The sequence below is a fragment of the Anser brachyrhynchus genome (genome assembly GCF_964034855.1).
Source record: "Anser brachyrhynchus genome assembly, chromosome: 15".
Lineage (NCBI taxonomy): Eukaryota > Metazoa > Chordata > Aves > Anseriformes > Anatidae > Anser > Anser brachyrhynchus.
The window spans coordinates 10,321,604-10,342,817 of NC_137733.1; the positions used below are offsets into that span (position 1 = coordinate 10,321,604).

At 42.9% G+C, this 21,214-nt stretch overlaps 1 protein-coding gene across 2 annotated transcripts; it reads right to left on the reverse strand.

The window, feature by feature from the left end:
• Window positions 1-306: 306 nt before the first annotated feature.
• RAC1 (Rac family small GTPase 1) lies at window positions 307-15,204 on the reverse strand. Of its 2 annotated transcripts, XM_080556667.1 has the most exons (7): window positions 14,850-15,204; window positions 8,542-8,613; window positions 7,036-7,153; window positions 4,705-4,761; window positions 2,967-3,029; window positions 2,091-2,250; window positions 307-1,919 (listed from the first exon to the last, which is right to left on the reverse strand). In XM_080556667.1, the coding sequence occupies exons 1-7, from the start codon at window positions 14,882-14,884 to the stop codon at window positions 1,789-1,791; spliced, it is 636 nt and encodes a 211-aa protein (XP_080412793.1). In that variant the 5' UTR covers window positions 14,885-15,204; the 3' UTR covers window positions 307-1,788. The 2 variants fall into 2 exon arrangements, with proteins under 2 accessions (XP_080412793.1, XP_080412794.1); XM_080556668.1 differs by lacking the exon at window positions 4,705-4,761 and having other exon boundaries at window positions 14,850-15,203.
• Between the last annotated feature and the right edge of the window lie 6,010 nt (window positions 15,205-21,214).

Sequence of the window (21,214 nt, forward strand, 5' to 3'; positions counted from 1 at the left end):
AAGTAATCATCACTTTTATTTGCATACAATAAGCTGAATGATGTATGTATGTGCTACATGCATTTTTTTCTGGTTGTCAGAATCTTTAAAAGATGGGAGCTAGTTACAACACTGATGCTGCACGGCCTCTGAAGAGCTGTTGTGCAGGCCTGCATTTAATTCTTGTACACAGCATCGAGAGGCCGTGGTTAGCACACACAACCCTGAGGAGACAGCGCCCCGAGCTGCCATTGGCCCAGGCAGCCTGCTGGGTCATGGTGTTACAGGAATGAGAACGTTGCTCAGAAACTCAAACACTACCATACGTGTGATTCAAGGATTTATTAAGTCATACATGCAAAACATACTGCTAATTGCATTAGCAAAAGATCAATGTAAAAACTTCACAATTTTGCAACTTTTAAGTTTTGCTTTAGTGGTTGAAAGGGTGTAGTTGAACATCGTATTCCTGCCAGTTCAGGCTGTACAGAACATTAGCACTAATTTACAGAACCTCACAGACCCAAGTTACCATTACTCAATCTATGCTGCACATGGACATGTAGGTGACAAAAACACTTGTCTGCATTAGTAATGTTACAGTGTTGGGGATAGCTGGCAAATAGTGATATTTGAGAAGGTTCATAGTTTACAGAGGTCTAAAATATAAAAATTACTAAACCGTGTAAAGCTGCTTCACATGATTTTTACACCTAGTTAATAGACTAAAAGCTCCTCAGAAAGCATATAACTTACTGGGTCAGAAATACCAGGAAAATAAGGAGGCTATGCTTAAACATTCTACTCTACTAAAAAAAAAAAGAAAAGCAAATTTCTATTATCAGAAAGGTTTTAAAATACAAGTTATATTGCTCAGTAAGAAGAAATTCTACAAGAAAAGCATTTACTACACAACTATTGTGGGAATGACTGTTCAAAGTTGTACCTAAATGAATGCCCTACTTGAAATTCAAAGGAATTTACCTATGAACACCAACCTCTCTTCCACTACTGCATGACTGGGAAAACGGTCACCGATTTTAACCTTAAATAAAGTCACTTCAGTTTCAACTACTCTGGCAGTGTAGTGTAAGTTGATCTGTACAGTGTCAAAATACTGTCTGGCACTATCAGGTGATCCAATCCAATATTTCATTTATCCATCACAACACAATGCTGTCAAAAGGACTAGATACACTTCAGTAAGAATAGTTATTTATTTATTTTTTAAATCACAGCAGCAAGAACTAGATTGCAACCAAGCCCTTACCAATGATAAAGCATTTTACACTGTGACTCAAGGGTGTCAGTCATCGTCAATGACTTAGGTTTGATATACAATGCTATGCAATGACCCTGGTTGAGAAAACATTTAATAATAAAACACATCGGGCTGCAGTGTTTTGCTAATTATACGGTACTGTTACTGTGAAAAACTAGAAAGTGTTTCTGCATTTCCTAACAGAAATTAGAGTCATCTTCAAGAAGAATCTTTAAAAAACAGTTTAGTGCTTAGTGTTCGTAGCACAACAATGCAACTTAGTTCAGCAGATAGTTTGGCAACACTTAATTGAGCAAGAATAGGATTTTAAAAATAAGGCTTTATATAAGTTTGTCTTTTCAGGATTCTGCTTTTAGTAGAATGAAAAGTAACTTTCGTACATCAAACAAATGAAACCGTGAAATTGCTGATTGGTTCAAAATTTATGGAAGAGAACTAATTTATAACAGAAAGACTTGGCATTGAATGTGACTGCTCCATCGTTCTGAGCAAAGCACAGGGTTGGAGTGGGGCAGGGAAGGTAACATTTACAGCAGCAGACATTTTCTCTTCCTCTTCTTTACAGGAGGGGGGCAAAGAACTGCTCGGATAGCTTCATCAAACACTGTCTTGAGGCCTCGCTGTGTAAGTGCTGAGCATTCTAGGTATTTCACTGCACCTGTGGGAAGTGAGAGGGCAATTACAAAGCAGTTCTCCACAATTACAAAAAGCACTGCTGCTTAGTTAGCACCACCACAACAACAAAAAACCACAGGCATTTATTTTAATAAAGATGCAGTTTCTTCCACAAAATTTGACCAAGCCACCAGTAACCCAGCTGCAGTCATACCAATCTCTTTTGCCATGGCAAGGCCCTGTGGGTAGGTGATGGGAGTCAGCTTCTTCTCCTTCAGCTTTTCAATAGTGTCTTTATCATCTCGGAGATCGAGTTTGGTACCCACTAAAATGATGGGGGTGTTGGGGCAATGGTGCCGCACCTCAGGATACCACTGCAAAGACAAAATAACTGTGTGTGGGGGCAGATCTCCATGCAGGCTCCGCAACACGACAAATGAAGGGCTCAGAGCCTTTCCTGACTCTTTCAAGCATCAAAGAGTTAAAGGAAACATATAAGAGCTGGTAAGGTAGTATTAAAAAAGTATACAGTTGCAGAACATTTTTAAACAATGCCAACAAGTATTTCCATATACTTTAAAAATTCATCCTCTTAAAGGCTGTATTCCCCCCCCCTCCATTTTCTGGCAGAACTCCCATCTGCACTTCACTTACCCATGGCAACCACCTCTTTTATGGCCACATTGCCATAGGCTAGCTTGTCCGGGGGCATGAAAAACTGCAACAATAGCACAGCATGCACTTAAATGCTATCCCATCCACAAAACAAGTGGCATCAACCCAATTTTTACTTTTTTATATACATATTTTTCTTTAAATTGCATAAAAACGAGATTTCCTGTTTGTGATCTTAACATCGTGCTGGCTGAAAACTCAACCTACTTCTGTCTTATCGCTGCATCAAGGAGAAACTCACACCTACAGTGCTGCAGGTGCCCTGAATTTCTGTGACTTAGAAGTTAGGGAAATGGATTTCTGCCTTCTCAAGCTACATTTACATTGACTGCTAAAAAAAATCACCTAATGTTTTCTTGAAACTGCTGTGACATGAACATTATGTTGAAATAAAATGGTAGCAACTTATACTTACCTTAGCACGGACATTTTCAAAAGAAGCAGGACTCACAAGGGAAAAGCAGATTAAGAAGACATCCTACAAAACAAGTTAGCAGAAGTTAGCCTGGCAGAGCAACCATTTGAAAAAAAAAAATCTCATCACCATGAAGAGACCAAGACCAGTATCACCACCAGCTGTATCACACTGCCATCCGTATCACACTTGCAAAAGGCAAGGTCAACAACACAGCTCAACAAGACAACTCAAGGTGGTTTTCCCCGTGGGAAATCCATTCCCAGGCAGCTACAAGCAGAGGCAAAGAGGTGGGGAGGGAAACAACACTGTACTCAAGTTATAATCAGCTATTGCAGTAGCCAACAACTAAACTCTAATATCATTGCACTGCAAGCTTTTTGCCCTAAATGTCACTCCTTCTCTCTTACTAACATCCAATGAAAAACACTCCGAATCCTTCACAAATACAGCAAACGAAGAGTCATTAGACTGGCTTCTAAACCAGGGTTGGATGGTTCTTTGCAGAACTCTGAGCAATTTAAGCCCTAAAAGACATGCAACTCCTCAGCTTAGGTTGTTGCGAAGTGTGACCATTCACACCAATTTCTGAAAAAAGGAACGTATTTATCAATGTGCTACTCTAAAGTAATCTTTAACTGCAAAGGCAAAGTATAGAGCATGGAACAGCAAAAAATAAAAAAAACATACACCAGTTTCCACAATTGTTGCTTCCATGCCCAATGCAGAAGAATCTGTTAGAACTGTCACTACTACTGAGTGTCACTGTAAAAACACTCCGGAATTTCTCTAGAACCAAAGTAGGATCAAGAAGGGCATAAAAAAAACCTCTAAGCATCACACTAGCTCCTTTCTCCCATTTCTAAATTATTAAAAAGTACAGACAGAAGAGTGGATGTTTTGGGGGATCTTGCACATCTCGCCTGTCAGTTGAAAGCAACGGAAGATTATAAATAAGATCAGTTAAAAATATTACATAGCAAATCTTCACACTAACTGCTGTACAGTATACATTTCGAAAACAATTATCTACAAGCATTTGGAATAACCACAAAATCAATTTTCTCTACCTAACCAGATGAAGATCATTCTTAAGTCTTGCTGTATGACCCAAAACTCAATAAATGCATCTCAAGCAAGCCCAACTTTTCCCAGCCTACCTCTGCATCCATACTTACTCCAGTATCAAATGTGTTAAAGAATCAGGCATTTCAGAATGTTAGTTGATTGTGCTGCATTTCAAGGCATTTTGTTAGGTCAGCATCTGACATCTGCATTGCTAAGCACTTGCAACCCAGTTGTTCATGCATCACCCCAAGAAGTTTCCTTAGCAGCGTCCCCAAAGAAGAAAGAAACAACATCAAATAATGTGATACTATGGCCACTACTTCTGTTTTCCAAACGTGCAGTTTGTGGTGATTGAATTTCTGTATGTTATGCAGACTCTCTCCTTTGCTATCTCCAGAGATCAAAAAAATCAGTGTGACCTGGAGGAATTATTTCAAGATTTCAGGTGCCTTGCACACTAGCAATCTTAATAAATAGGAGGAAACACTATTTATTTGTGAAAAAAGCTTTAGTCTTTGACAACTCTTAAGAAATGTAACAAAATTCTCAGATCTAGCAATTAGTTCCAAGAAAAGTAGTTTGTTAAAAAATAGGGGCCAATTTATCACTATCGTAAGCGAGACAAGATGTACAGAACTTGGGACTGAAGTTTACTTAAAGTTTTACATACGGCAATAGGTTGATCTGTCAGACTGGAAGATAGATTCTTACCATTGGTTCCTCCAACCTAATAACAGTATGAGATAAAGTTACTCCCAAAATGGATTTAAGAGAAAAATGTTCTCTTAACCAGCGATCTGTGCTCACAAATACTCACAACAAGGCTTTTTCTCCGAGATGTGCCGCCCTGTAATTCAGCACAACCAACTACCTGCACGCAAACCAGGCCACCAAACTTCCCCATGAACCTGTAGATGTTTGTCTGCATTGTCCAAGAGGACTCACAAGAGCAAACCCCACATACAAAGCATCCTCCTAGCTAATTTTCTTTTTGGTTTGGTCTCTCAAGGAAACAAGATTATCCCAATAATCTGTCCCAACGTCTTCCCTCCCCCAGATACCCAGGAATATTCATGTACTTCAAATACATCTGGGAGAAGGTATGAAATTCCTGTATATTTTAAGAAAAATGAATACAGGAGAAAAGGTACAAATGAATGCCCCCACTACAACAAAGTTCTTACTGTGAAGTTACCAGCTGTTGGGCTGCTGGCTTGCTCATCAAGAAACACACGTGTGGTCCCACTAAAGGCAGTGCCTGCATCTACCTCACCCAGAACATAGCTCATGCGCACGTACAGGGAAAGACGTGCATGCGGGGGTGATTTTTAAATAGCACAATGAAAGAACGGAGGAGGAATACAGATCCTGCAGAAGTCAGGCTTCTTTAGTTCCACTGTTCTCTTCCTTTTTTTTTTTCCCAAAACATTCATTAATTTTGTGGGTTTTGTCCTTTAAGTGATGATGAAGCTTACTTATTGCATAAGGCTAAGATCCAAAGACTGCATCACGAGAAGTTCAAGACTTACCACCCTATCTTTGTTTCATTTTCTGCTGTAAAAAACATACAATCTGAATAACAGAAGGTATTTCGGATCTTTACTTGTTAGATACACATGCCTGTACAGAAGAGACTTTCTAACAAGTATGTTTAGATGGATATGGAATTCTTCCACAGACTATTACAAAGCCACAGTTATTTTAGCAGGCTGAAGACATACACATGCACTCTGTCCCTTCAGCACAGGAGAGGAACAATATTTTTCGCTACAATTCTGCTTTCACACACTACTGAGTGATCTTTTAGAGTATTTTTTCTACCCCACCATACTCTTTTTTTAATTAAGATTTTAAGCAAAGCCGAAGTTCTCCTAATATCCTAAAAAGATTTAAATATTGGAGAAAAACAAATTTATGTTGGTTCTCTACAAGGGAGGGCAGGTAGTTCTGGCATTTCTACTAGACGTGTCTACAACTGGCAAGTTCATGCACATCTTGGGTCTTGAAACCGAGTGGAAAGCCTAATTTTAAGAGTTAGTGAGCAGTGAATTAAGGAAAACTGTGAATTAGGACAAGTTTACTAAAAAAAGCACTAGAGTTCATTAAATAAGATTCATATTATTCAAGAGAGCAAACTGGAACTAGTGCTTGTTTTACATTATTAGCACTCAACGTAGCAGCAACAGTTGACAACAAAATCTGCAAGTTACCACCCTTCTTTTCTTAAAGGACAACTCCACTAAATAAAAGTAACTCTGAAGAGACAAGAAAAATCAATCTAAAGATCAACTGTAGCTGAAGTCGCACTGGAAAGAAAAGAGCAGATTACTTCAGCATTTGCTTTGTACAAGGAAATGCACAGTGCGCAGACAGGACTTAACCAGTTGCAAGCCCTGAAGAGAGAAGCACATTCATACTGATGTTAGAGCACAAACTGCAGTAAGTAATAAAATAGCCATGGGCTTAAGTACATTTGAAAGCCACAACCCAGGCTCTGTCAATAGCAGTAGTATCTTCATTCAGGACCGCCTCTCACATTCAGTACCTCTTTACAGAGGCTAAACAATATCAAGTGCTTAGCAGTGACAGTGTCAGGTTGCAGCCAAACATCATGCCTAAAAACAAAAATAAACTCTGCTTTTGGCAGGCATGCTAACCTTAAAATCAATGGACTTGTTGATGGGACTATTCACCCAGATTTTGTTTGCTTGTTTGTTTAAAATCAAGGATTCAAGCTAATTCTGAGGCTGCAACTACAAGAAGCCAACATGTATCAGCACACAAATACCCAAGGATGCAGATTTTAACATTTGGACAGCTATACGCACATCAGAGATTCTAATACTACAGCTACAGTTTGTAGGATGAAGGAAAGTAGCTTGAAACAATTCACAGTTACTAATAAATACAACTTCAGATGCGACAATGAAATGTTTAAAAAGAGAAATCCATATGTTAGACAAAACTATGCATTCGTAAAGTTTCAAGGTGTAGTTCTTACTGTTTGCGGGTAGGAAAGTGGGCGTAGTCTGTCATAGTCCTCTTGACCAGCTGTATCCCACAAGCCCAGATTGACTGGTTTTCCATCAACCATTACATTAGCAGAGTAGTTGTCAAAACTGAAAGTAAAAAATAAAGTGAAGAGCTAGATGCATTTGGTTGCGGTAAAACAGGGCCCACACTGATTTTTTCTTATAGAGTCCTAACTGGGAAGACTACAAAATAAAGCTTTTATTTATTGCATCCTTCTGCTCCAAGAAAAAAGTCATTTCTTTAAATACCAAGTCTGGTATTGAGTGGTAGAGGGAAGAAATGTGCACAACAGACTTGGTCCAGTCTGAGCAGAAGTCATCTTTTTTCATTGCTCTTCCAACAGAAATCTTGTCAGTCTCAGCAAACAGAGCAAAGCAGGTGATGCACTTAGCAAGCATCTTCCAGTCTTAGTGGGACAATAAACAGTGACAGCCTGTCTCATTTTGTAAGATTTAGAGTAGCAGATACATCAGCAACAACCAAGGAATCCTTAAAGACAACAGCGGGTAAGATAAAAAAATATTAATACTGCTAATCAAAAGCCACCACAAAAATCTCTAACGAAACACCAAAGTTAATAACCAGGAGCCAGGACAGACATGGTTTTTATCATTACTGTAGGTGCAAAGGTTTTCATGATGTTTTAAGGATAAACTATGTTCACTAAGAACATACACATACTATAATGCAAAAACCTGAATTTAAGAACAAAAAAAGAGAATCAGGAGTAGGTCCTCTCCAAGAACTTTTTGTTTTAAAAGTCATCAGAAAATCTCATTAAAATCTACTTTACCAGAAAAGCTCATCAATGCTTATAGAGAGCAAGTTAGACAGATAAATGTATTTTATAGAGACATCTCTAAAGGGCAGGGGAGCTGCTCATCTCTAAAACACCTCCCCTGGCACCCAAAATGCCCTCAAAAAAGAGAACTACACTAATACTGATACCAACAAATTTGTCCATGCAAGAAAATGGGAAGCACCAAAATAAATGAGTCCCCACAATTGTGCCCGAGGAGCTGTAGAGCTGTGGCTTAGTACAGGACTGGCACTAGTACAAAAAAAAGGGAGGAACAGAAAAATCTCATCTGTAGTCACGTAAGCCAATTATGTCTATGTTTTACAAGGTTTTACAGCCTTGAAACTGCTTATTATGAGTAATACTTAACATGGAAATTTTAAAAAGAGAATAAAAACTGATAAAATGTTAGTAAATACTAGCCCCTAGTCAGGGAGGCTTAGTGGTCAGAGAATCAGAACCGATTTAGCGCTAACAAGCCCTGGTATGACCATGCTCAACAGCAAAAGTCCAAAGTGTTTCTCCTTGAACACACCTAGGTGCCCAGTTCAACATTTAAGGTGAAACCGAGGGGTGCCTGCAGCCAATTCAGAGGGCCCCAGTGAGGAACCTGGAATGGCAGCAAGCATACACACGTGGATATAAATGAGGTTTTAGAATTCTGTAAGTACTTACACGGTGGGTATATATTCTCCAGGAAATGCATTGGTTGTGTAACTGATGAGTAGGCATGTTTTACCTACAGCACTGTAAAAAGAAAAAGTTCACATGTAAGAACCATTCATCTTCAGTAAGAAATACTCCTTTTAGGGAAGAAAACCAATTACATCCAGTCGTCTAAGGAACAATGTAGAGTGTCAGTAGTCACTACTGTGCATGAAAACTCCTAACAGGCTGTGGCATTAAGGTAGCTGGTAACGGAATTGTACCTGATATAAACATCCGTTTTGATAATCCTGAGTTTTATTTTACATAAGTTTGAAAAAAGCTTGAAAAGTATGTTTTTGCAACATATCACTACTTCTGCGTATTTTAGAAAATACAAACAGCAATCCTCACGATACTTTGGCTATTGCAGAATGTCCCCTCACACACACTAATCGACCACCCCAACACTTCGCTAACTGAGGTACAGATAAATCACATTCCAGTACTGAAGAAACTGGGAACACCGAACCTTCCCCCACAGATCTAGTCCCGGACAGCCTGGAACAACTGTGGGCATGACAAGGTTCTCTTCCAGGTTTCTTTCAGAACTCTGTCAGCAAGCTCCTTCCTTCTCCTCCCATCTTATCTGCAGTCAAATATTACATGAAGGACATAACTGAACTTTTGCTACAGTTACAATTAAAGGGTCAGAATGCTTGAAATTGGACCTTTTTTTTTTTTAATTAACTGCAAAACTGGGCCCCATGCTGCCTTCTCACTTCAAGTGCAGTCCTTTAACAGCTTAAGAGATTCCAGAGGTGACGGCAAATAGTGCCTGAAAGAACAAAATGCCCAAACTGCCTCACAGTCCTCCCAGTTACTCTTCTCAGACAAACTGCATCTCTAAAACCACATGCTCAAACCAAGCCAGCAGGAACTTTGACACCTTACTGTCCTTACAGATGAATCTTGCCATCAGCATTAGGTTCAATGCATATGCCTCCTAAACTTGCTACAAGCTCAAGTAACTCAGTAAGATTTTAGTTTAGAACTACAGTTAATATTAAAAAACAACAACAAATATTCCCAGGAACCAAATGCTACTGCTAAAAATATCTTTTTATCCTTTAGCTTTTGCAGAAGAAAAAAACAGCTCACAGAAATGAGCTTTAGTCATGGGCTTACTAGCTCTGCGGCTGCAAATGTCTGAGGCATTCACATCTGAATTTCACATTTGAATCGTGGCATTTCTTCCCTCGGTCTGGAAGACTATGGATTACCACTTCATTTACCCACGACCATCTTCAAAGTATTACTTAAAATCATTTAGCACTCGGCATTACCCAACCAGCCTTACCCGGTGACGCGTGATGTAAGGCGGGCTCAGTGAATTTGAGGTGCCACAACCACAAGTTCCCAGGTATGCTGCAGCCCAGCTCGTGACAAGCGCCTCCATCAAACTTCCCACAGGCCAACGCTGCCGCAGCCCACAAGTGACATGACAGCAGCACCTGATGACACCACCACCCGCACTCAAGCGATAAAAGAATAGTTGCTTCGGTGTGCAAAATGTCAGGATTTTGTCCCACACACCCGTTTTTTAGGTGTAATGTTGTTTCTGAGCTGCCCCTAGCACAACATCCCACCAACAGCCCTCTGTGCCGCCACCACACCACGGTGGCCGCCTGTCTGCGCTGCCTTCCCCACCTGCCCCCAGGGAAGGCGACGCCAGCCCCTTCCACAGCCCGACCTGCTGTCAGCACACACCCTCTCGTGCCAAGCCATAAGAGTTAAATGCCACAAATTCTCTCTAGTCTCGGTAAGTACAATCTCTGAACGTTTTCCTGAAGTAAAGAGCTTGAGATGTGCTGGTCTGCAGAAGCAGGACAGGGATTTACCTCACAGAAACTTTGGTGGAGAAGTCTGGGAGCAGCGTGACACAGCTGTGCTGCTTTAACAGCTGTCAGAAGGAGATCCCATCTTATCTCTTGCCCCAGCGAGCATTACTAACAGGCCAGCACGAGGAGCCTCAGCAAGCTGCTCCCTCCCCCACAGGGACACCTCATGGGCTTCTCTCCCTGGGCTGTCTCAGCAGCCACAGCGTATCGCAGGACTGCGCTCCTACCGCCATAAAGCAGGCTCACGGAGGACAAACGTGAAAACCCTCATAGCACCGAAGAGCAAAGGGCAGATCCTTAGGGAAACCTCTGAGGCTCAGAGGCCACGTGTTCTCATGCCTCTGGAACCTGTTTGGTCTGATGCTTCATTTACCAGCAGGCTTGTTACAGATAAAGCAAGCTTCTAACAAATCGATGTGAAACTTTACATTTTCAGCAGTGGAGCAATAACTTTTCTCTGTGCTCAGGCTTCTTTGTTCACCCTGCTCAGAAACTGGTGAGTCTGCTCTGGCTAATCAAAACAGTGCAAGGAGGAGGTGGTGAAAGGTTTCATTCCAAGCTTAGAAGTGTCTGCAGCGTGTATCTGCAGCACCCATCAGTCATTTGAACAAGAAAAAACACGTTCAACAACCCTGTTTCAGGCTTGCTCCATCCTCAGTTTCCTGCTTTCCTTGCCTTTTGGCTCACTGCCCCATGAATCAGATCATTATAGTCACCAGTCTTAAAAATGAACACCAACACCTATCTTTATAAATAGAGAACAACCTCTGAGTACTTTCAGCTGTCCTTTAAGGTGTCTGGGTCTGTACTACGGAACTCGAAATGCAATTGTTTGGCAAAGTATAAACCCTTGTACATAAAGATTAAAACCCTAAAGTATCACCAAGCCAGTATTAGTTGTAACAAAATTTCTAGCAACTACTTAATCATAGCTCTGTCCTCCCACCAGTACATCAAATGCAACTGGTAACATTTGGCTGTAATTAAAAGCACGGCCTACAGAAATCCGGCATTTTAACCACTTAACTGTAAGGAAAAGGCTTATAAAGACGGCAGTGAATCCCTCGCTGCTTCCTGGCACCATCCAGGAATCAATCTTTATAAAAGCACAGATGTACTCATTCCTGCAAACAAAACAAGCTGTCTCTTCCCAGGCCTCATTTACACTGACCAGTTCTGCAAAGTTTCCCCCCAGCGCTGGGGCTGCCTGGAGCCACGTTAAGGGACACCAGAAATGCCACCTGAGGGTCTGCACCAGCATTTCTTCCACTCTGAAGGCACCAGGGCTCCACAGATGGTGCACAGTCTCCTTCTTGCCCGCAACTAAAAACCAGTAGTGAGTTTCGTTGCCACTTGCAGCCATGGCAATGGAGGCCAGCTGAAGTACTTGCTGGTTTCATTCTGGAAACGCTGACATCTGCAAACAGGTGGTAGCCTTCCAAACTCCTGAAGTGCCTCCTTTCTTTCTCACCCTGAGATGATGCACAGCCCAGGTCTCCATTCAAACTTCACTGTCAGGTGCGAAGCGCAGTGTTTCTGCTGCTGTAGGTTTAGTTACATGCTGTTCTTCCAGATAAGCTGTTTTACTCACTGTGACACTCTCTCCCCCAGTACGCTGCTCAGAAATTACATCTATCTATGCATTACCTTTAGAATGGCAACAACAGAAATCTCCAGACTTCAAGTCACTGAGCTCTCCGTGGACTGGAGAGATGCGAGGTGTTCAGCACCTTCCCCAAACACGCACTGCACTTGAGCAGAAGCCAATTGTTCTCCGCTCCTCTCAACAGCACGGCTCTAGCAGGCAGGGCCTCCAGATGAGCCCAATTTCAAACAGGGACTCTCCATTCACCTCTCCCGTTCTTACAATGTTTCTGCGGTAGATGCATACAGCAGAGCATGATGTCTGACCATTTCTCTGGCATCCAGTAATCATTTCTCCAAAACACAGAACTTCCCCTAGCATTACACGAGACCACTTGAGATTTCGTACCACTTAACAGACTTTTTTTTTAGAGTAAAAACAAAAGCTGCTAAAAATAACCTATACCAGTGCCTTCTCTCAAGTGTCAATCAGCAGCGATTCCTGTAGTTGTTATTCAAGTGGAGTGCTCTTCATCTGTCCTGCACATTCCTACTTATCTGCATCTACAAGAAGTGCAAGCAACAGTTGCCATTTATTTTTCCCGACACAGTGAAGAGTAGAGCAAACGCAAAATGAGAGCACAGCTAGCATTCCTTCCAGTGTTTTGCCAGTCACATTAGATCTCTAAACAGATTATCAGACAGAGCCCTAAGAACAAACACGGTTTGTATATCAGAAACAGGCAACTCATTTACAAATTAAGAAAGAGAAGTCACAGGTACTTCTACAGCTTTATTTTGTTCCCAGCAGATCTTTGCAAAAGGTACATAAAACAGTACCTAAGTTTTATATCATATAAGCAAATCTTTAACTTGCATTGTTTTACAGAAACACTAAAGCTCTAGCCTTATCTAAGCCAAACATTACACATTTTCAATAATACCTGTAATGCTTGAGCTTTTGAAGCAGCAAAGAAACACAAGTAATTAAACATCTAAAAATCTCAGTGGAGGACAATAAAAAGCTACCAAAAATGAGCAATGGTATCTAAACGCGATCTTAAGAGAGACATTCTTCTAACTAGGGAGGAAGAAAAACCAATCAAACTACTGTATTTTGTTCACAAATATGGGAAGAACTTAATTGCACCACTTTCATTTCCAATACAAGCAGCAGTAAGTACATTTAGAAAAGGAGTAATTTATAAAGCTAGTGACAAAAAAGAGCTGCTTTGTTGAACGAACTATTGAATAATGTACAGTTTGCCTATACAGAGTTCTCAAATCCAGAGCAGGAAGTAGACGGAACTTTTTCCCCACCCAAACATGATGCATCACCTTTATTTACAGCACCGTCATAGACAACACACTTCGGCTGAATTGAAAAAACACAAACCCACACACAATAAAAACCAAATCAGTTGTTTTTAAAATCAATACAACCAAAAGACCAGTCCAGAGTCATTCTGTCCAGCATTACTGAATTACACTACTACAAGAAGTCTTCATTTGTCAAGATGGTTGTCAAGCAAGAAGAACATGGAAGAACACGTTCTTATTGCTCAAAATCTTGTACAGCAAGAGAAGACGAAACAAATCTGTTATACTAAGTAATTTTATCTTTCAAGCATACTTAGATGCCTTTTAGGGATTCCAAGTATATTTAAAAAAAATTAAAACACGTACAAATAACTTGAAGACTAATCCACCACACGAAATTACACAGAGAGTGGCGAGCCCATTTAACTACACTTACGCTGCTCTGTCATCTACAGAAGTTTGCTGTGATACCAATTATGCTCAGCCTACACTGGGATTTTTGTTTCTACCAAGGGAAAAAAAAAAAAAAACACCACACAACTCTCAAACTGCATAAGACGAGTCTTGTTTTCCAGCTGGCCCGTGATGCTCCCCTGAGCTCTGACGACCAGTAAGAGAGAGAATGCCTCTGAGCTGATGGCGATAGCATCACGGAGAACACTCAGCAGTAAACACACCGACTCTTTCCCCACCACAATTCCGGCATTCTTTATATTGAGATCTGAAACTCGGGAGTTAAATTGGTTCTATAAAGCCTCCTCAAGTTGTTTCTGACTAGTTGGTAATGCCATGCTCAGGACGCTATAGGCGTAACAGTCAGTACAGACCCGCATGCCGTCTGTTGGCTGTTTCACTTGCAGCCTCCCCGGGCTGGGAACCCCAACCCTAACCCTGGGCTAGGAACCCTACCGGCCGAGACTCACGCAGGCAGAAAAACGGTCCCAGCCCCGAGCACCCCAGACCTGCTGAGATCGCCCAGCCTCACTGCGAGACCCGGCTGCGGGACCGCACCGAGCCGCAGGCACCCAGACACCAGCGGGGCGTTCCGGTGCGCGCTGCGCCTCCCGCGGCCCCCCCCGGCGAGCCCCAAGTGCCAGCGGCAGCGCCGGGCCCCCGGCACCCCACGGCCCCCGCTCCGGGGCTCCCGCCGCGCTCCGGGGCCCGGGGAGGGGACGGGAGGGGACGGAGCCCCGGCGCTGCCGGCGCCGCAGCCACCATTTGCTGGCGGCAGCCGCCGCCTCGCCCCGCGCTCCGCTCCCCTCCCCCGCCGCCAGCAGGAAGCCGCGGCCCACGCCCGCCGCCGCCCCTCAGGGCCCCCTCTGGGCCCGGCCCCCTCAGGGCCCCTCCGATCACCTCAGGGCCCCCCTCGCAGCCCCGCCACCCCCCTCAGCGCCCCCCCCCCAGGGCCCCACCGATCACCTCAGGGCCCCGCCGCCCCCCTCGCGGCTCCCCTCAGGGCCCGGCCTCCCCCCGCCGCTCCCCTCGGGGCTCGCTCTCGCCGCCGGGGCTCTCGAGGGCCGTGCCGGGACTCACCCGTCGCCCACCACCACACACTTGATGGCCTGCATCGGGGCTGCGCCGCCGCGGCGGGGCCTTCCTGCCGAGCGGGGAGGGGCGGGCGGCGGTCTGGGCAGCGGGTCGCGGCCGCCTCCGCCCTGCGGCTGGCAGCGGGGACGAGGCAGCGGCCACCACCCGAGGCGGGGAGCGGAGCGGAGCGGAGAGGAGGAGAGCGGAGGGCGGGCCGCGGGCGAGCAGGAAGCGGCCGCGCCGCTCACATCCGCCCGGGCCGCGCTCGGCCCCCCGCGGCCCCGCCTTCGGGCCCGCTCGGCGGCACCCCGCCCTCACGGCGAGCCGCTTCGGCACCGCCGCTTCGGCACCGCTCGGGTTTCTCCGGCAGCGCTCGGGTTTCTCCCGGCGCCGTTCGGGTTTTTCCGGCACCGCCTTGAGGACTTCGGGCGCGTTCGGCAGCGCTCGGCCACGCTCGGCTCGGGGAGGGAGCGGCCGCCATGGCCGCGCTGCCGGCCCAGTCAGTGCCCCCCAGCCTCGGGTGCCCCCAGTGCGGTCCCTTGGTGTTTGGCTCTTTAATCGGCCGGAGCCTCGCCGAAAGGCGATGTCACGCCGTGGCCGGAGGGCAGCTCGCCCGTCGGGAGGCTGTGTTGCGGCCCCCGCCGGCCTCCCGTCAGGGCAGGAGCCTGGCTGCGGCTGGGGGCACAAGAAGCCGGGTGCGGCCACCATTTTGTGAGCCCTTGGCCCCGGGCAGCGGCTGGCTGGGGACACGCCGCGAGCAGCCCCTCGAACAAGAAGCCGTGTGCGGACACCATTTTGTGAGCCCGTGCTTCGCTCTTAAGGCCGTCCACCACGGCCCTCCCAGCCATCTGTGGCTGGTGGACGAGTTAACGTACGGCATCTTAGGAAACATGTTAGTGTGAAGCGACGTCTGCCTCGCAGTCACCGTGTGGACATGACCCGGGGCGCCAGAGCACCCACCGCGCTCCCTGCGTGCCGCTGTGTGGGGACACCTGCTTCCCCGGGACAGCCACACAGCACAGGCCGGTCCCTCGCTCAGCGTGCCAGCACAGCGTAGGGCCGGAACAGTTCCTTTCATCGACAGACCCTCGTACTGCCCTCCCTCCTCCTGACATGCTGTGACATTAATTAATTCTGCTGGCAAGTTTTAGACAAATCAGTACACAGTCAGCTTCATGAGACGGGACAGCCCGAGCTGCTCACACTAGGACCGCCAGGCTACAAAGAGCCTCGGGTTTCTTTTTTCCCTGAGCAAACCAGTTATTTTTAGTAACTATTGAAGTGAAAGTCAAGCAGAGCAGGTCCAACAATCCCAGGAGTCTTTTCATTTCTACAGTTAGTTCTTGCCATTATTCTACTTGGCAGAGAAGCTTCTGGTTGGACTGATGCACACAACCACTGTTCTCTCTACATTGCCATCCATCCGTGCCTCAAAGAAAGTATGGGGAAAAGCACATGCTCCTTGTGCCAAATGGATGTGTTCACTGAAATTGATACAGCGTACCACCAAGGGTGGTTTTCAAGTGGTTTGATCTATTAATTTCAGAATATTTCTAAATGATTTTGATACCATACAACAAAACCTCATCCCAAAGGATGACATCCCAAAGGATGGACAAAGCATCCCATGATATTTAATCTCTTCCATTTTTCTTTCTGAAGCAAAGAAAATTCTCAGATATTTAACATGAGTGAAGAAAACATAACTACTGCTGTATACTGAAAGGCTATTTTTGCAACACTTGTATGTCCATGTTCCCTTGTACAGATGGAAGCGAAAATGACTTGTCATTTAAGCTAAATATCCTGAAAGCCAAGAGTCTGCTCCTGCCAATGACCTGGCAACCGTTCTCTACCCAGCAGCCGGGAGCTGCGGAAGAGAGGTGTGGGCAGTAGCACAGTGCTCCTGCTGTTCTTGGCTGCTACAACAGCTTTTGGGGCCTTTGAGATACTGCACAGAAATAGAGCAGACGTGAAGATTGTCTAATTTATGTTAGGGTCCTGGGGAGACCCAGAACATGGAAAGATTCAAGTGCCGTGTAAAACTGCTTCTGATTATCCCACCACCTACCAATTCCTTCACTGCTTCTTTTTTGCTCAGTATAACCCAGATGGATGATTGGAATTTTTTACATGAAAAGGAACTACAGCGACATTTACAATCTTATTACAAAATAGCACAGAAAGATAAGCATGAAGGATGTAATGGAGAAAACATCCACATTAGCAACAATTGCTTTTATGATCCTGCCGTGAGACAAGCAATCTTTTTATGTATGTTCTTTTCAGTGCTCTTCCATCTGATTCTTTTGGGATCAATTGTTTAAAGCATTGTCAAAAACTACTTAAGTTAAAGCACAGGGTATGCTTCAAGCATGTTTTAAATTTACAGTTGTAATTGGATATATAAATGCTAATATTAGAAAATATCTAGATAAATATTTACTGTTAATCATTGAAAACAATATTACAGTTTGTATAGATGATGACAGTAATAGACTCCTACAGTGTTTTTCCCACATGTTTGTATATCTTTATTCCTTCCAATATCCTAAAAAAAGAGCCTTTTGGAATTGTTCAAAATTTTCAGTTGCATTCCGAACTGATATCTCTTTTAAGGTAAATATTCTTTACATGCTCTGGAAGACAAATTCTTACTTGCGTGTATGCTCCTTACAGTACATGATACATTAATTATTCTATTATTAAATTTTAACATATTTAATATATGCTTCAATTTGTTCTTACATCATTTTTGTTACTCTCTTATGAAGTGTATTTGTTTTCAAACAGAAAAAAAGTCCCTTACGTAGTGCTACTATATGCTTTGCATATATGTTTTTTCCCTGAGAATCGGGGGAGAGGTGGACACAGGGAATACACTGAAACAGTCTGATAACATAAATAAATGGAGAATCAAAGAACAGGATGAAAGACAGGACAAGGGACTGAGAAGTTCATAACAAACAGCTTAATAGAAAAAATATTAGCTTGATAGATATGATTGCTTTGCTGAGTTTTACATAGAATATTTACAGATGCAGTACACAGAGGAGCATGTAAAAAGAAAAGAATAATGGCAGTAGCTATAACCAATTATAAATCTTTCCATAATTCTGATAAAGTCATGAATCATAAAGTTGAGGCTTAGATCAGTCCTAATATTATTCCATAACCTATCACCTTATCTTCTGTCATCCACTACAATTGTTGAAAGTATTTCTTAGACATCGAGAGGAAATCCTTATTTAAAATTGTTTCGGGTACTGCCTGAATGTGTGTATTGTGTATGTGCTGGCACTGAAGAAGGATTATTATCCTTTGTGGATGGGGAGTGGCAGGGTAATCACACTGATGCAATACTGGAAAGTGTTAGTCACCATGACACAAAACATCAGCATTACAGAGACAACAATAATTTGCACTTTTATAGCATCTTTCATCCCAAACTATTACTGTCTTCCTTAACGTGTTAGTTCGTCAATAAAACCACAAACAAATGCACAGAGAAGTAGAGAAGTACCAGTATACACCCAGTACATACGAGAAAACACGTCAGTGAAAAAAACAGGACACCTAAGAGTGATTCATGGATGTGTTCTACTGCTCGTAGATGACACTTCCTGCAGACACCAGTTCTGTTCGATTGCCTCCAGGAAATAACATGCTACAATATCTAAGTCAAAAGTAAAAGCCTGTTTATGGATAGTGTCAAAACTGTTTTAGGGGCGAAAAGCTGTAATCGGAGCTCACAGCCACTTGAAATTAGGGGTTGGACTGAAGCAGTGCAGGAGCCAATTTTGCATGAAGCAAAGTGAATCACATGCTACTAAAGGGTGGAGTAAGGCTTTCAGCATATGCTGCACGCTTGTCTCTTTACATATTTGTATTAGAATCAGAAGAAAAACAAATGAAGAAAAAAAAAACAAAACATACCACCACCACCAAAAACACCCAAAACAACTTGAGAGATTTCTCTTACTGGAGAAAAATAGGGTTTCTAGGTGCTTTTTCATCTTACAATAAAGGCTACAAGAATTGTCTCAAAGAATTGTTCTTAAAGATTTTATCCTCACTTGAGTTGGTGGTAAAACTCAGGTGATTAATGATATAGTACTAGGGATACAGTAACTGGAAGAATGAAATCTTTATGCACAGGACTAGGCAACCAACATTCCCTCCTGGACTCTAGTTCCATCTGTGGCATTACCTGCCTTTATGGCCTGCCTGTCACTCACTGACCCCCTTTGCCTTCCCACTTTTAAATCAGGATAGAAGGACGTATTCAAGCTGTTTGGATAAGAGGAAATCTTCACTGAAGTTGGGGAGATATAGTAACATAAAATTCATATTAGAAAAGAATGTAATCCACAAATAATCATCCACAAATTTTAGCTATTCCAGGCAGACATTTTTGGCATGATTAGTTTCCTGAGCTTTGAAAAAAAAACAGTACTAGCATGTGATATGTACACTGTTCAAATATAGTACTCAGTCTGCTCTAGAGGAACCAAAGCCAGCAATAAAAAAGGAACCACAGCTTTTAAATGTCAGCATTTGCTGCATCAGATAAAAGAGATTAAAGGAGTATGAAAATAAAATGTTAATATATAAATCTCTAAATTAATAATGAAACATTGTAAAATAAATGCATCGTATTCGTGTGATATTAGCATAGATGATTTAGCTGGTATACATATACAACACAAACGAGTCCTGTATTTTCTTTAGATAGCTTCTGACAAATACCTCTTCTGTGCAGAATTTCAGTTATAAAAACCACATAAGGCTTTGCATTCACTTCTGCCTCCCCTCAGGTTTAGCAAGCAGTAACAGTGCTTACTACAGCGAGAGCTGCTGAAGACAGCGGGACTATACAGTAATCCCTGTATATGGCTGTAAGCTTTTTGGAATAGAGACATTATTATATATTTATTAACAAGACATTAGAACTCTCTGTTATTTATTTATTTATCACTGTAAATACCTCAGCAGAAATAAGGGAATAAGTCTTTTTGCCAACTGAAGGCATCAAATCATGCCGTTTGGTGAGACACTGCCAAAGTACACAAATGGATAAATTAAAGATTTCCCTCATCTTCTACCTATGTCGGTATCAAGCATTTCACAGAAATGAGCTTTCAGATACTGAGGAAACGGGTAAAGGTTTAAACATGACAGAAGCCCGTTCAGCCCTGCTAGTTATATGGCCTTCCACCTGCCAATTATTCTTCACATGAATAAAGACTGAAGGCTACAAGGTTTGACTTGGCTACCTAAATTCCTTTGAAAGATTAAGTGTTACTTTTGCTCCAGGCTTGCAGGCATGCTTATGAACTTCAGTAAAGCTAGGACCTAAAAGGATAAGTCTTCTGTGGTCAATTTGCCTGAGGACAGAGTGGTAAGAAGCCTACTTCCCAGCTGAATTAAAAACTTTCTGAAAAACTCCCCCTTTTTTTTTCCCAATGAATACATAAGCTGCTAAACTGCTTCTTCATGTGAAGAGGAAGACTTCCCCAATTAAACTGATTTATTCTGCAGTTCCTAAATATAACAATTACAAGATTGTCCTGTTTGCAAAACAATCTATGTTAATGGTGGCATAGGTTAATCACCTTCTTTCTGTTTTCACCCAATAGCAAGAGATGCAACTGGGTGCCTGGTGTTTCTGCGTACTTCTGGCAGCTAGCTAATTTGATTTCCTGTTAGACTTTGCATTTATTAAACTGACGAAAAATGCCTGTTCAAATGTAGTCTCGTGTCTTTTTAGCATTGTGTATGTTAGAGGACCAATGTTTCTCAGTACAAGCTCACTGTAGCACTGTATGGTAACACAATAGCTTCTGCAAGAGTTGTTCATATTGTCAGGAACTTCAATTGCATCTAACTATGACTCAACAACAATGTGCTGTTAGAATCCGCAGCGTGTTATACACCTAGTTTTCTGAAAGATTTTGTAGAGAGGGGGCTCAAAACTAGACAACATCACAAACGAAAAGAGTAAACTGAACGCTTTTGTCAGCAGGGACAATAAACCCTCTGAGGGATGCCTGGGACTGCAGAGTGCCAAGGCTGATTGCTGCTGGGGAAGGAAAGCACGGCATCAGCAGACGTGCTACCAGAGCTGATGACAAGTTTCCTTGCAGCCCTAAAAACCCACTCACAAGAAGAGGTTTGTTAGGAACCATCTGGCTCTTTTTTCTTTTCTCTCTTTTTTTTCTTTTCCCTTTTTTTTTTTTTTTTAAAGTGAACTTTCAGTCCAAAAGAGTACAGAAGATTACAAGAACTGAAGAGAACAAAATGTTTTATTGTTTAAAAAATCTGACTTTTCCCTTTTTCAAGTTCTTGTTATGATCTCGGTCTTTTGCAAT